This window comes from Schistocerca gregaria, chromosome 2, assembly GCF_023897955.1.
Source record: "Schistocerca gregaria isolate iqSchGreg1 chromosome 2, iqSchGreg1.2, whole genome shotgun sequence".
NCBI classification, from domain to species: domain Eukaryota; kingdom Metazoa; phylum Arthropoda; class Insecta; order Orthoptera; family Acrididae; genus Schistocerca; species Schistocerca gregaria.
In genome coordinates, this window is record NC_064921.1 from 893,785,914 (window position 1) to 893,801,051 (window position 15,138).

Consider the following 15,138-nt stretch of genomic DNA (forward strand, 5'->3'; position numbering starts at 1 on the left):
AACACATCGCTCGTAACGGAACTAAGTTTACAGTTGTCTAGATAATTTCTGTAGTACCCCACAGAAGTGTGGTAGGACTGTTTACAGTGGATATGAATGACCTAGTAAAAGTATCAGAAGCACTTTCAGACCGTTCACATATGGTGCAGTTGTCTAAAAGACAGTAGCAACACTGGAAGATAGGCAGAATGACCTACAGAGGATTAATGAATGCCACTTGACCCTGCCCATAAATAAATGTAACATATTTCACATACGTAGGAAAAGAAATCCACTGTTGCACAGCTACGTTATTGATGACAAATTGCTGGCAGCAGTATCTACCAAAAAATACGTAGGAATAACTATTCAGAGTGACCTCAGTTGGAATGACTGCATAAAACAAATAGTAGGAAAAACAGATGCCACACAGGTTCCTAGGAAAAAAGAAGTGGCTTACAAGGCACTTGTTCGTCTGGTTCTTGAGTATTGTTCATCATTCTAGAACCCTTACCATGTGGGATTGATAAAGAGATGGAGAAGATCCAATGAAGAGTGGCACGTTTTGTCACGAGACCATTTAGCCGACATGAAAGTGTTAGAGATATGCTCAACAGACGCTAATGGCAGATGCTACAAGAGAGGTATTATACATCACAGAGAGGTTTGCTATTGATTCAGACAACATATTATTTCCTCCCACATACATTTCACTAAATGACATCATCGAGACGTTAGAGCTAATACAGAGGCTTACCAACAGTCATTCTTCCCATGTGCCATTCGTGAGTGGCACAGGGAAGATGGGATCAGATAGTGGTTTCAGAAGTACCCTCTGCCACACACTGTCTGGTGGACAGCTGATTACTGATGTAGATGTAGAGAAACTGCTGTGCATTGCAACATTACAGAAGAATTAAATTTGCAAAAGGTATGAACTGAGCTGATCCCCAAACTGTTGACCAATGATCAAAAGGCCAATCAAGGTTTGATCGCAAGGGAAGTGACGCAGCTTGCAGAAACTTAACGAGGTTATTGGAACAACATAATTGATGGTGATGAAACATGAACATTCCAATCTGACCCAAAGATGAAGTGCCAGAGTGCCGAATGGCACACGCTGAAACAAAAGAAATTGGGGATGAGTAAATCCGAGTTGAGGATAATTTAGTTACTTAGTTAGTTACGTGTTCAATTGATCAATCTCACGGCAACCATTATGATGTGGAATGTGTCAAGTGCACAAGAAATGTACACATGAATCAAGGTTTTTTTTTTTAAGCTTAAAATTTTTATTACCTACCCCATTCCCTTAAATGGCACAAAATGCATATATTGTACCTTTAGATTTATTTATTCCTATTCAAGAATTCATCTGTGGCGTAGAAGGAGTTTTCAAGGAGATACGATTTCAGTTTATTTTTGAACCTATTACTGCTGTCTGTCAGACATTTCAATTCATATGCTAATTTATCAAAAAGTTTTACAGCAGCATATTTCACCCCTTTCTGTGCCAAAGGTCAGTGAAGTAGAAGATAGTGTAAGTTGTCCTTTCTTCTAGTGTTATAATTGTGAATGTCACAGTTGTTTTTAAACTGGTCCCCGTTGTTGAGAACAATTTGCATCACCGAGTAAACGTATGGTGAGGCTGTTGGAATTCCTAACAGATACCTACAGGACGTGTGACTATCAGCCCCACACCACTTTAGGAGATCCAAAATATGAATTTTCCAGTGAAGATTCTCATCTATACGTACACCCAAAAACTTAGTATGCTCTGCTCTGGCTACTGACGTCTGGTGATGTATTATAGGTACTGAAGGAACTGTGCTCCTTGCAGCAGAAAATCCAAAGTTCAGAGCAAACCCATTTGCAGAAAACCAACTAATAACTTTTCCAAAAACATTATTTGTATAATTTTCTATTGGAATTTCTTTTACTGGATTAATAATGATGCTTGTATCATCAGCAAACAGTGTTAGTTTAGCTTCTTGTTTCAGCTAAGATGGCAGGTTGTTCACATATATCAAGAACAGAAGGGGACCCTATTTAACACCTAATGTATTTTTACTGCAGTTAGATGAAGTGGCAAACTTCCTTAAATCACTTAAAACTTATAAAGAAACTTTTTGCTTCCTGTTCTGTAGATATGACTTATACCACTCATATGCTGTTCCATTTATACCATAGAATTGTATTTTCTGTAATATAATGTTATGGTTCACATAATCAACTGCTTTGCATAAGTCACAGAAAATTCCTGTTGGTGACATTTACTATTTTTGTACTCTCTTCTGTGGGCAGTGAAATTGGATATTGCTGTCTCAGTGGAACAGCATTTTTGAAATCTCAACTGTCATTTACTAAGTATCACATTTCTGTTGGGTGGCTAATCACTCTTGAGTATATTACTTTCTTGGCGATTTTTGAAAATGCTGTAAGCAAAGATACTGGCCAGTAATTATTGTTATCTATAGTGTCCCCTTTATTATAGAGAGACTTGACAGTGGCATATTTTAACCTGTCTGGGAAAATATTTTGAGTTAGTGATGCACTGCATACTTGACTCAGAACATCAGCTATAACTGCTCCACATTGTTTTAATATCTTGTCAGAGATGTCATCTGCTTCAACAGAATATTTCAGTTTTCAAAGATTTAATGATTTTCCTTATTTCAGAAGAGATTGGTGAAAATTAGTCTGACTAAGATTTCTGAATTAACTGACTCTTCCATGTATTGCTTGGTTTTTTCTTTTGAACTGTTCTCGCCAACTTTTTCACCCACAGTTAAGAAATGATTGTTAAATACACTAGCTACTTGTGTGCTGTTGGTTAAAATGGTCTTATTCTCTTCAATAGTAATAATACCTAACCCAGTGGTTACTTTTCCTGCCTCCCTTCTAACAGCATTCAATATTGATTTGATTTTATTGCCCGAGTTGTTAATTTCGTCTCTAACATACGTATTTCTTGAATTTCTGACAACTTTTCTCAATATGTTGCAATAATTTTTGTAGTGTAAAATTACTTCTGGGTCTTTACTAAATCTTGCTGTCTCATACAATTTTCCTTTTTTTCTGAAGACACCTTAATACCTGTTATAATCCAAAGTATCTTTGAAAACTATTTGGTATTAGTTTTAGTATTTTTTATTTATTATTTATTTATTTTTTTGGTTGGTCAACAATGTTCAAAGAGAAATATAAATGGATCAAAAAATATGTTGCATTTATCATTAGCATTTGGCTCATTATACACATCTCCCCAATTAACATTTCTTAAACTTTCTCTGAAGTGCTCTATAGAGACTGGGTTGAGCAACCTCACCCTTTTACTTAATAGTTCCTGAACTGTACATCTTGCTACATTTTGTAAGTTAAGCAATTGTGTATCATGGTCTGGTAATCCATTTATCACAGGGAAAGTGTGTTAGCTTTACATCCTCTTGCTGTACAAATACATTATCTGTTAGAGTGCTACTGTCTTGAGCTACATGTGTAGGGAAATTGATCACTGATTCTAAGTTTTATGTCATTAATAACACTTCTAGTTCACATTTCCTATTAGAATTGCTTATAAAGTTTACATTTAAATCACAACAGATTAATAACTTATTCTTTTTGTGTGACAAACAGCATAATAGGTAGTCAAACTTTTTTATGAATAGCTCCAAATCTCCTAATGGGGACTTGTGCACTGTTGCTAATATCAACACTACTAGCTGTAGTTCAAATGCACAAACTTCAAAGTGCTGATCAACACAAAATTTGCTTACTTCTACAGTTTTGTATGTATACCCTTGTTTAGTGTAAATAGCATCTCCTCCTCTATTCATGCTAGATCTGCAAGTATAAGATGCTAAATTATACCAATTTATACTGACACTTCCCACCCCCACAGTTACATGGTGTTCAGACAAAGTATTTCAATCTCATTTTTATTTTTGAGATCATATATACACACTAACAGTTCTTCTACTTTATTTTTTATTCATCTGATATTTTGATGAAGTAAATTGATACTACCTTTAGCTTTATCCCTATTCACTGTTCATGAAGCTTCTTTTATTTTATTTTATTTTTCTATTCTTCTTGATAGTTGTCTGCCTGGACTTTGGCTTTAACCTAAAAAAAAAAAAAAAAAAACCTTATGCCTGGTCCCATTAACGGCAGGGATTGTTCCTTGTGTGACTGTAACCTCCCTTACACTATCCACTAACAGAAGAGGCAACTTATCTTTCCCCTTCCTATTTAGGTGCAGGCCATGTGCAGAGTATCCCCACCTACCAATAGCATGAACTGGAACAACATTAACGTGAGATTTTACTGATGTCTAGAGCATCCCGTTCAGCTCAATGTTAACATACCTTACAGCAGTGTTTATCTAGGGCTGATCATGGCGCTCAAAGACCTCCACAAACCCCCATTTGTGTGCCCGGTTTCTGCACCTATTTTATCCAGGTCACTCCTAATAATATATCTTGTATTCCTAGCCAGGCTGTTTCCTGCTCCCCCAACTATAATTACCTGATCTTCCTTCTCAAAGCCGCTGCATAGCTAACCTAAGTTTTCTGCCACCTTGCTAAGGCTAGCACTTCGTTAGACAAAACTTGTGACCTGGTACAGAAGCAGAATTCTTCTTTTCCTATTCTGGTTTGATCCTGACCTCTCTCTTTTTCTTTAAGCTAATATTCTGCTTCAACCTACATTCAACTACATGTGGATGAGGCCGTTCCTCAGTACTTCAGATAGCAAGCCAAACTGATTTGCTAACTGAATTTCAAAAGTTTTTTTCAACAGTTTTCCTTTTTCGCACTTTGCTTGCTACTTTTTTGCAGCTCCCTGTCTCCTTTTCTCTCTTAGCCTACATAATTCCAAATTCAGGTTTTCTAATTCAGCTTAAAGGCACCAATTTTTGCCTCCTGTTCAGCGATTTTTCTGTCCGTTCTACATAACCTACCCACGTTTCCTCACAGCTACATTTGTCCCATTTAAACCATAACCTGCAGTCTTCGCAGAACACAACCCCTCCTTCAGGATTTTACAGTGCCCGCCATGTTTGTCACACATGGTTTGATAGAAAAATTTACACAAAAGCAGAGAATAACTTGGCCCAGGAGCACCGAAGTTTTGTAACCTGTAGTAATATGTAACTGAACACTAATGTCAGCAAACTTTTAAACGCACTTTCAAAAGTTTTAATTAACTACCTAAACTCTATATGACAAACATGAATTAATTTAACTTTGAACCACTGAGTGTAGTCAAAAATAAAGATCTAGACTTGAACAAATTTACGCCTAAAATACAAACAAAACTAGTGACCACAGGCCTTCACGAAATACTTTCTTTTTGATCTAAATATGCTCAGAAAAGCAAAACCTTCAATAGATAGCCTAGAGAAGAGGTAAATGCACTAGTTCAAAATGTAATATTAACTAATACCTTTCTTATTTCAATATTAATCACTTTACTTAGCGAGAGCTTCATGGATGTGCATCTACCAGAGCTATTCCTCACAAGTGTTTATTGTCTTTCTCGACACCATGGGTGTGGCTCACAAAGAGTTTGTGCTTCAGTGACAGGCTTTTAACACTGCCTACTATGTGGATGTTCTGGGAAGATTGCGAAAACCATCCTCGTATGAAAAAACATTTCTGCTACCTGACTGCTGCATCACTTCCCGGCAAAGCATAACATGGCATCAGAGCACGCTACAGTGCTGATCTCCTTCCAGTTGACTTCTTTTTGTTCCTCAAGGTCAAGAATGTATTCAAAGGATGCTGTTTTGAGGCTAAGTGGCTGTGGCAGCTTTAAAGGAGATTCACATCAAGGCCATCGAGGAGGTGCACCAGGCCTGGGAAATGGAAAAAAATGTGTAGATGCTCATGGAGAATAGTTTGAAGAGTATTAACTCTTTACACAGCCCAGTGTTTGGACACATTTGTGTGTGTGTGTGTTTTCTGATGGAAAAAGAGCTAATGTTTGAAAACTAGTGTGAGTGCTGTGTTTCAGTGATCCACACATCAGTCTGCTCCTTATTTTATGTATTATTCCATCCAAGAATATCCATTATTGTTATTATTAATACAAAACTTTTGAAAAATAAATTTCATGACTCTTGGTGCACACCTTGTATTTTGTTCAGATGACTTACAGGAATGCAGTCCGGTGACTTCGTCTACAACAGTGGTTTCCAGCCTATGGGTGATTACCCACTGAGTGTTAATGGGCTAGCTGTGCTAGATTTCTTGTTTGAGGATCCATGGCACGAACAGCCCAGTCGAGGTGGTCCCACAGATTCTTGATTAGATTTGAATCTGGGAGGTGGTTGGTGTAGGGAGTACAGTAAACTCAGCCTGGCGCTCTTTGGGCCACGTGCGTACACTGCGAGTTTTGGATAGGTTGTGTTGTCCTGCTCGTAGATACCATTGTGCTGAGTGAAATGAACTTTATGTAGAGGATAGATGGAATTTTGTGTTGATTTATTGTGCCTTCCAAAATGACAGGATGACCAGGGAATGACATAAAATCATTCCCCAAACATAGCGCTCCCTCCTTGTTTGCATTCAGATGTTTCTGGCATTACACATCAATGGCTGTTTGTCCTGTGAAAGCATAAAACATGATTTCTTTGAAAAGGTCACCAGTTGCCACTCAGTGGACGTCCAGTTGCAATACTGACATGCAAATTCCAGCCTTTATCACTGAAGAACAGCAGTTAGCATGGCTGCATGAACCAACTCCCTGCTGCAAATGCAATGTTTGCTGAATGATCACACTGTTGGTAGCCCCTTGGTTCATCTAGGTGGTCAGTTCCTCAACAGTTGCATGTCTATTCACTTGTACACATGTCCGCAACTGCTGTTCACCCCTGGCATCAATGGCCCATGGTGGAACACAGCTGCCTTGGTGCCAGTCTTAGACATTGCCATGTTATACTTTAACCACTGCAGCATGAGAAAAGTTTACAAACATAGCTGTCTTGGAAATGTTTCCACCTTTGGCCCGAAAGCCAATCATCATGCCCTTTTAGACAACAAATAAATCGCTTTGTTTCTGCATTGCAACGACTGCACTGTTTTTGACACCTCCTGACATGCTTTATACACACTCCACTGCGAGTGATATCACTGCCGTCTGTGAGTGGTTGTTGCATGTCGAACATAGGTGGTGGTCACATTAATGTGTATTTATTGTGTAGAATCTGCATGGCAGGCACTTGTAACCACTTCTACTTCCAATACCTCAAGTAGTCAGGATTCAAATCACCATCAAACATTCCAGATTTAGATTTTCATTGCTTAAAGCAAATATGGGGATAGTTATTTGAAAACAACACAGCTGATTACCTTGCATTTCTTTCTATAGTCCTCTGTTTATCGTGTAGTGATTTGACTTGAAATTAAACTAATTTTACAGGAAACATGCAGAATATTTATTATCTTCTGGGAAAGCATACCCCTGCTTTTGCACTGAACGGCGTCTTGAATTACTGCGAAAAGAGGCGTTGAAAGCGAGGCAAGTTCCACGATATGACAATAAATGCCGCCATTTGTCAAACAGTGAGGTTGGTGAGAGACTAGAGCAAGGTACTCCTCACTGCATTCGGTTCAAGGTATTGCATCTGTCTGCAGTAAGACTGACAATGTTTTAAATCTGTCTACCACTTTTAAAATTATTGTAATTCATTTTAGCTGTCACCTACAGATCCTTTTTTAGATCTAATATATGGTGAAATTTCATATGATTTGACAAAATCTGAAGGTGATCCTGTAATTATGAAGGCCGATGGCTATCCCACATACCATTTTGCGAATGTTGTTGATGATCACTTTATGGAAATCTCTCACGTTTTGAGAGGTGTAGAGTGGCAGATTTCAACAAGCAAACACATATTATTATACAAGTAAGTACATCTGAAACATTTCTAGATTTTTCTAGTAATAATTTTGTTTTCATCAAATTGCCTAGACACTATTCTTATGCGAGTGGCAGTTTTTTAATCATGGATTAATGATATTCTCTCTCCCTTTCTTATTTTTGATTTCGTGTTACAGAGCATTTGGTTGGCAGCCACCACTGTATGGCCATCTTCCTCTGATTATGAATAAGGATGGTACCAAACTGTCTAAGCGCCAAGGTGACATCACTGTAGAGTATTTCCAGAAATCTAACATCTTCCCATTAGCATTAATTAACTACATTACAAGTGCAGGTGGTGGATTTGAAAGAAATATGGATAAAGTAAAACCACAGATATACTTGATGCAAGATCTGATAAATCAGGTAAGCTGTTTGCAAGTTGTAGTAGTACATGTAATAGACCAAATGTACACTGATGAGCCAAAACATTATGACCACTGCCCACCACGACATTGAATGCCACTTGATGGTGTTGCACGCACATGATAATGTAAGGAAAACATAAAGTAGAGCAGAGGTGAATGAGGAATCATTCTAGTGACAGTATAGACTGCAAATGGGGAAATGCACTGACATATGTGACTTTAACATTTAAGGGTGGGTTGTTGCTCAGCATCTGGGAATGAGCATCTTGGAAACAGCATAGCTGGTCAGCTATTCATGTGCTACTGTCTTGAGTGAGACCCACAGTGAAACCACGAGTAGGCAACTGTTGGGTGTGCAAGTCTTATCACAGAATGTAGAGGTTGGAGGTTTCCCACTCTGTAAACCAGAATACACTGCAATCTGTGTCATATCTAGTATCAGACAAAAGTGTTGGGAGCACACTATTCACTGCACACTGTTAAATGTGGGGCTCTGAAGTAGACAATCTCTGTGTGTTTCCACATTGACCCCATGACATCCCCAGTTACCACTTGGAAGAATCACATTTCTTGTTACACTTAGCAAATAGTCTTGTCCAGATACACTGACATCCAGGGAAACAACTGCTCCAAACATCTGCTGCATCACTGATGCAGGTCAGTACCGTACTTGTCAAATCCATGCCATGTAGAATTGCTGCTGTTTTGTTGATCACCATGCTATTAAGCAGATGGTCTAATGTTTTGACTCATCAGTGTATACTGCTAAGTTATTCAGATTTGGAATAAGAAAAAGGTAGGAAAAAATAGGAAGAATGAATTGAATAAAAATGAAGCAAAGAGGTATCCTATTCATTGTAATCTTAGGGTGATGCAATTGAAAAGAATAGTTAAATATAGAATGTATAGTTGTAACCTTATTTGTCACAATGATTTGAAGTATAGGATTCTGTCATTTGGAATCAAGTCTAAGAAATATCCTCTTTACTGAATCGGCAAATTATTAGAATTTTAATTCATAGTTATCCCACAAGTTATATCGAGTGAAAGTGCAACACATCTGATCAAATTTAGTATTTGCACCATAAAACTTCCACTGAAAGTTTAGTGGCTATAGTAGGAACTCCTAAAAACATTGTCTGAAATGGGGTAGTTGATTCCATAACTACAAACTTCCATAATAACAAACTAATAATTTCTTACCTATGGATAATGGAATACCAATGACTTGTAGATGGTTGAGATTTGATTGCCAGAGCAGATACTGCTCCGAAGAATTTGTCAATGAAGCCTATTGATTTTAATGATCAACAGTGAACTTAGAGCAAGTTGTTTTCTAAAAGCTTACACTACTGCTGAAGACAATGCCTTATTATACACTCCTGGAAATTGAAATAAGAACACCGTGAATTCATTGTCCCAGGAAGGGGAAACTTTATTGACACATTCCTGGGGTCAGATACATCACATGATCACACTGACAGAACCACAGGCACATAGACACAGGCAACAGAGCATGCACAATGTCGGCACTAGTATAGTGTATATCCACCTTTCGCAGCAATGCAGGCTGCTATTCTCCCATGGAGACGATCGTAGAGATGCTGGATGTAGTCCTGTGGAATGGCTTGCCATGCCATTTCCACCTGGTGCCTCAGTTGGACCAGCGTTCGTGCTGGACGTGCAGACCGCGTGAGACAACGCTTCATCCAGTCCCAAAAATGCTCAATGGGGGACAGATCCGGAGATCTTGCTGGCCAGGGTAGTTGACTTACACCTTCTAGAGCACGTTGGGTGGCACAGGATACATGCGGATGTGCATTGTCCTGTTGGAACAGCAAGTTCCCTTCCTGGTCTAGGAGTGGTAGAACGATGGGTTCGATGACGGTTTGGATGTACCGTGCACTATTAAGTGTCCCCTCGACGATCACCAGAGGTGTACGGCCAGTGTAGGAGATCGCTCCCCACACCATGATGCCGGGTGTTGGCCCTGTGTGCCTCGGTGGTATGCAGTCCTGATTGTGGCGCTCACCTGCACGGCGCCAAACACGCATACGACCATCATTGGCACCAAGGCAGAAGCGACTCTCATCGCTGAAGACGACACGTCTCCATTCGTCCCTCCATTCACGCCTGTCGCGGCACCACTGGAGGCGGGCTGCACGATGTTGAGGCATGAGCGGAAGACGGCCTAACGGTGTGCGGGACCGTAGCCCAGCTTCATGGAGACGGTTGCGAATGGTCCTCGCCGATAGCCCAGGAGCAACAGTGTCCCTAATTTGCTGGGAAGTGGCGGTGCGGTCCCCTACGGCACTGCGTAGGATCCTACGGTCTTGGCGTGCATCCGTGCGTCGCTGCGGTCCGGTCCCAGGTCGACGGGCACGTGCACCTTCCGCCGACCACTGGCGACAACATCGATGTACTGTGGAGACCTCACGCCCCAGGTGTTGAGCAGTTCGGCGGTACGTCCACCCGGGTTCCCGCATGGCCACTATACGCCCTCGCTCAAAGTCCGTCAACTGCACATACGGTTCATGTCTACGCTGTCGCGGCGTGCTACCAGTGTTAAAGACTGCGATGGAGCTCCGTATGCCATGGCAAACTGGTTGACACTGACGCCGGCGGTACACAAATGCTGCGCAGCTAGCGCTATTCGACGGCCAACACCGCGGTTCCTGGTGTGTCCGCTGTGCCTTGCGTGTGATCATTGCTTGTACAGCCCTCTCGCAGTGTCCGGAGCAAGTATGGTGGGTCTGACACACCGGTGTCAATGTGTTCTTTTTTCCATTTCCAGGAGTGTAGAAGCCTTGTGTTAAACACCATCTTAGGAATATTTCTGTAGATGCTGTGCATTAAACTGTCGGTATAAGATACATAAAAAGATGTAATGCAAAGAGTACTAAAAAAGAATTGTAGAATTTTAACTGAATGACTACGAGTATACTGACTGATTTACTTCATGAAGAATTCCATATATTGTAATGGTGGCCAAGATGGTTATGAGGCAGATGTATGCTCTTTGTTTAGAGCCTTGCTTAATATCTGTACATGTCATAAGGCTAATGAGGATTTCTGATATCTACAAAAAGACAGAAAACATTAAATTTCAAAGAGAAAAGTGCAATCAGAGGGCTGGAATAAACTCTGAATATAATGAGAGGGATGTAATAAAGAGAAGGCAAACAAGGCAGTGGGTGGTGGGGTGGAAGGATGATGAGAAATGAATTCGTAAAGTTAAGAAGACCAAATTAATTGAGAAAGAGCTGAGAGTTTTGGTGAGCTTGAAGAAACAGATCATGACATAATTAAATTGAGCCAGTTACTGGAAAAGTCCAGAAATTGTGATTTCTTATATAAGAATGTAGATAACTGTGCTGATGATGATGATGGTACTGAAGTACAATGTGTTATGGTAGATGGTTGGTCACTTTACTGGCAGTGACTTTTTACTTATAAGTGTTGATTGTGTAAAAACTTCCCTTACACAATTGGAGGCATAAAAATGTGGTATATCTGTTTTATAAACACTGACAAAGTTGCAAATTGTACCAGAAAATTTCTAATGAAGAGTATTGAAAAACTGAGCTTCATAAAAGATGCATGTACGCTTTGTGTAGGGCTTTGGTGAGCATTTGGAACTTATTGAATGACAGAAGGAACTTTTCTCGTATCCAAGAACAACACAGGTGAATAAAATATTGTGGTAGAGGATGTGAGTGAGCTGTTTGAGATGATATTGATGACATCAGTCAACATAAATGTTTGAAATGGTTCTCACTTTGTGTGACTACTTCTTCTTACTCTAAAAATAACAAAAATCTGTGATTTAAAAATCTTGAAAATTTTTTGTAGTCAAGGCTCTGATGTTTTGTGCCTAGTTTCTAACTTTTTACAAAACTATTGTGTTCTTGTGAACAGACTGGGCTTGTATTTGGGAGTATGGAGGTTCCAGTTACCATCTGGTCATCCTGATTCAGGTTTTTGGTAGCTTCTCTAAATTACTTAAGGTAAATGCTGGGATTGTTTGTATAACAAGGCCACAGCAACTAATTGTCCCATCTTTGTCAGACATGACCTTTAAGTATGTCAATGCCTGTTTATACAAACTCTTCCCTGCCCCCTTAGACTGTAATACCATGATGTCCCATATCCTTGTAAAAGTGATCTGTCAGTGGACAAAACTACTACTAATAAAAGTTATCTCTTGATTGGCAGCCTTTTGGAATAATCTTACACTTGAAGAGTCATCACAGAATATCCTTTTTTTTAAGGAAATATAAAAACTGTTGTTCATATACGTCTTTTGCATTTTCTGTGAAATAGGGTCTTTAGCACTACGTTAAAATGCAAATATATGGATTTAATACATTTTAGTTTCAATTCTGGTGTATCATAGCTAAGCAGTACTGGCCTATCAAGCAATGGGCCAGATTATTATTATTATTTTTTTTTAATTTATAGTACGCAGTTGCATGTTTATCAGGTCTCTTTTGCATAAGTGTTAAAAGCAACAGATTTGGTAGCTTTCACTGAAATCTGATGTGTGTGTACCCTCAATTACTTACATAAATTTTGTTGACTTAATTTCAACAAAATCTGTACTAACATCAATTAAGAAATGAGGTATTGATCCAACCTATGTTGGTACACTGGAATATACTTGAATGCTACAATTTCCATATTTTCAGCAATACAATGGGAAACTCAAAATTGAAAGAGAAGTCAGACAAGTAGATACTGTATCACCAAAACTATTCTCAGCTGTCCTAGAACAACTTTTCAGATCCTCAAACTGGGAAACTGAAGAAGGAAAAATGTATCAATGGAACACATCCAAGTCATCTGCTTTTTTGTGATGATATTGTACTCTGGCATGTGGTGCTGATGGATTTCATCAACAGATAATTTGAGACATAGTTGCAAAGGCAAGAAACAATGTGAACACAAAAGAATCAGATTTGATTGAAGAGTGTACCAGTACACAAAATAATTGCAGGAATGGATATAGGCAGACTACATTGGCCAACTGGATGGTGAAAAAAACAAGAAAAAAGTGCATCTTCCCAATATGCAAGCCTATAGAAACAGACGAATTTGGAGAGATGGGTAGTAAAAAATACATTGCCCAGACCTTCAATCTCAACTTCTTTTTTAGAGGAAAGAGTGTAACTGCTTCTGCTAAACAAAAACTTGCAATTTATCACCAGAACATTTAGAGGCCTAAGTAGTAAGATCAATGAGCTTATAATCAATGTATATGAACCACAAGGTGTAGATTATGTCCATATTTTATGTTTTAGTGAGCACCATATTAATTCTGGTATAGAAAAACTTATAATAAACAATTATTACTTAGCAACACATTTTGTAGAAAATGTAAAGAAAAAGGAGGCGTTGCCATTTATGTTAAAAATGATATCACATGTAGAGTGCTTAATGTGCAGAATTATTGTTAAGAACAACATTTGGAAGTGTGTGCGCCACAGAATTGTCCTTGAATAATTCCCATATATCAGTAGTCACAGTGTACAGAGCACCTTCAGGGAAATTTAGCCACTTTTTCAATAAGCTAGGTGCTCTCCTAATATACACATTAAAACACAAAACAGATGTGACAGTGTTTGAGGACTTCAATGTTAACTTTCTAACAAATTCTAGAGACAGATCAGACTTAGAAAATCTGATGTCTACACATAATCTGGTTTCTGTGGTTAGTTTTCCTATTAGAATAACTTCGTGTACAAACACACTGATCGATAATATATTTATAGACCATACCAAAATAGCTGATATGACTACCAGGCAAGTCATGAATGGTCTATCTGATAATGATGGACAAAGACTCACTTTAAACAGCGCAAGTATTTATTTGAATGATAGTGGCCCCAGTTGGAAAACAGTTAGGACAGTTAATGAAGAAACTACCCAGATTTTTAAATCATATCTCCAAGCCACAGACTGGGCACCTATGTATAATTTAGAAAATGCCAATTCCAAGTATAGTTTTTTCAGTAATGAAGTGGCACTGAGATTTGAAAGCACCTTCCCAAAAAGGATATACATGATCCAAACCACAAAACATCCCAAAAAGCCCTAGATAACCACTGGTATTAAGATTTCATGCAAAACGATATGAGAGCTGCACATTGCCACAAAAAATTCGGACAACCACACTGAGCTAAATCAATATAAAAAATACTGCAGATTACTAAGTAAAATTATTGAATCTGTGCTCCAAAATTAATAAATTGAGGAACAAAATCAAAACCATATGGAAAGTGATAAGGAGCGAGACTTGTGCAAATTGCCCCAGTAGGTCTCAAAACATTGTTCTCAGTAATGAAGATAGACAAGTACAAAATGAAAATACTGTGGCAAAAATTATCAATAAGCATTTTCTAAGTGTTGCTCTGAAAGCAGGACACAATGGCTCCTTAGAAGAAGCTTTAAAAATGCTGAAAGATCATTTCCCAAACTCCGTAGAGCAGATAGGTATAGCCCCTATAACAATACAGGAAGTAAGAGAAACAATCATTTCTTTAAAAGAAAAAAAATTCAACTTGTGTTGACAACATCTTTGGGCATATTTTGTGATCTGTCTAAAGCCTTTGACTGTGTTAGTTATAGAATACTTATAGAGAAAGCATGCCACTATGGACTCCAAGGACAAATGGGCAACTGGCTCAAATCCTACCTATAAGGTAGACAACAGAAAACAGTGCTAGATGGTAACAATAGTCACATAGGAGGGGTAGAGTCCATCTGGGGAACAGTAAAATACGGAGTTCCACAAGGCTCTGTCCTTGGTCCCCTGCTGTTCCTCATATATATCAATGACCTATCATTGTCCTCAAACAAATCAAGCAAT

General features: G+C 38.8%; 1 protein-coding gene across 1 annotated transcript in view; it reads left to right on the plus strand.

Annotated features, from left to right (window-relative positions):
* The window catches only part of LOC126335341 (probable glutamate--tRNA ligase, mitochondrial), an 82,612-nt gene that overhangs the window by 16,604 nt on the left and 50,870 nt on the right, over window positions 1–15,138 (plus strand). Inside the window, exons 3-5 of the mRNA XM_049998516.1 lie at window positions 7,402–7,597; window positions 7,677–7,888; window positions 8,040–8,268. Of these exons, the coding sequence (XP_049854473.1) occupies window positions 7,402–7,597; window positions 7,677–7,888; window positions 8,040–8,268 (637 nt within the window). The remainder of the gene's footprint in view (window positions 1–7,401; window positions 7,598–7,676; window positions 7,889–8,039; window positions 8,269–15,138) is intronic.